Source organism: Hippocampus comes, unplaced genomic scaffold (genome assembly GCF_001891065.2).
Source record: "Hippocampus comes isolate QL1 unplaced genomic scaffold, H_comes_QL1_v1.1 C16931494, whole genome shotgun sequence".
In the NCBI taxonomy this organism is placed as follows: domain Eukaryota; kingdom Metazoa; phylum Chordata; class Actinopteri; order Syngnathiformes; family Syngnathidae; genus Hippocampus; species Hippocampus comes.
The window spans coordinates 1-1,268 of NW_017841188.1; the positions used below are offsets into that span (position 1 = coordinate 1).

General features: G+C 44.4%; 1 protein-coding gene across 1 annotated transcript; it reads left to right on the forward strand.

Moving 5' to 3' along the window:
- Positions 1–249: 249 nt before the first annotated feature.
- On the forward strand, positions 250–1,251 carry LOC109509524 (histone-lysine N-methyltransferase Smyd1-like; the record flags this gene model as incomplete). Its single annotated transcript, XM_019859360.1, has 3 exons — positions 250–431; positions 700–913; positions 1,117–1,251. Coding segments are annotated over 3 exons (531 nt in total), but the record flags the coding sequence as incomplete, so codon positions are not given.
- Positions 1,252–1,268: the final 17 nt, after the last annotated feature.

Sequence of the window (1,268 nt, forward strand, 5' to 3'; positions counted from 1 at the left end):
TATATATATATATATATATATATATATAAATTTACTGTATATAATTACGTTAATTTTTGTGAAGTTACGCTATAATTATAGTTAGAATTTGTTTAATACAATTAAGATGTAAATTCATTAAAAAGGATTTTCATTTTTATTCTATTTCATTAATGAATTTTTATTTTATTTTTTATTTTGAGTTATTTAGCTCGTTTTTGTTAACTCTAACAACCTTGACTTGAACACATAATAACACCATCCATACTTTGCAGTCTTGCCGAGCGGATCTGCCACAGCTGTTTCCGCAGACAAGACAAACTGCAGCGATGCGGACAGTGTAAGTTCTCTCACTACTGTGACCGCACCTGCCAGCGGGCCGGCTGGGCCGAACACAAGCAAGAATGCGCCGCCATCAAAAACTACGGCAAGGCGCCCAACGAGAACATTCGGTAGGTTAAGAACACCTCGACTTATTTTAAGTATTGGTACAAATCAGAGTGTGAATGGTTGATTTCCCATAATTGCTCTGTGAGTGGATGGCGCAAAGTCAGCTGCGATAGGTTCCAGCTCATCCGTGACCCTGATGAGGTCAAGCGCTACAGAAAATGAATGGATAGATGTGGTTTGAACACACAATGGTTCTCAACAGAGAGCCTTCAGTTTTGCCTCGCAAGGTTCCACTCAAGTGAATCAAGTGCCGTTGTCGCTTCGATGCAGCTTGGTGGCTCGCATCATGTGGCGCCTGGACAAGGACGGCGGCGTGGTGTCAGACACACAGCTGACCACGCTGGACCAGCTGGAGGACCACATCGAAGACATGGCAGAGGACGAGCTGAAGGAGTTCAAAGTGGACATCCACAATTTCCTGGACTACTGGCCTCGCAACAGCAAGCAGCACACCAGTGATGTCATCTCGCACATCTTTGGACTGGTGAGTGACTACCTGTTTTGTATACGCATTGGCACAAAACACAAAAACAAAGAAAAGGTGTCCATGATGTGGGTTGTCTCGATGGAGTGATAACTTAGCAGTGGTTGCCAATTGCAAAGGAGTGCTGACAAAAAGCACTATAATAATAAATGTCAACCCAATATAACCAATTCCCCTTTATTTTCCAATGTTGTACCTCCCAGATTAATTGCAACGGCTTCACTGTGAGCGACCAGCGGGGGCTCCAGGCCGTGGGGGTGGGCCTTTTCCCTAATCTCTGCCTGGTCAATCACGACTGCTGGCCCAACTGCACCGTCATCCTCAACCACGGCAAGTAAGTCAATCAGGTTCGAAC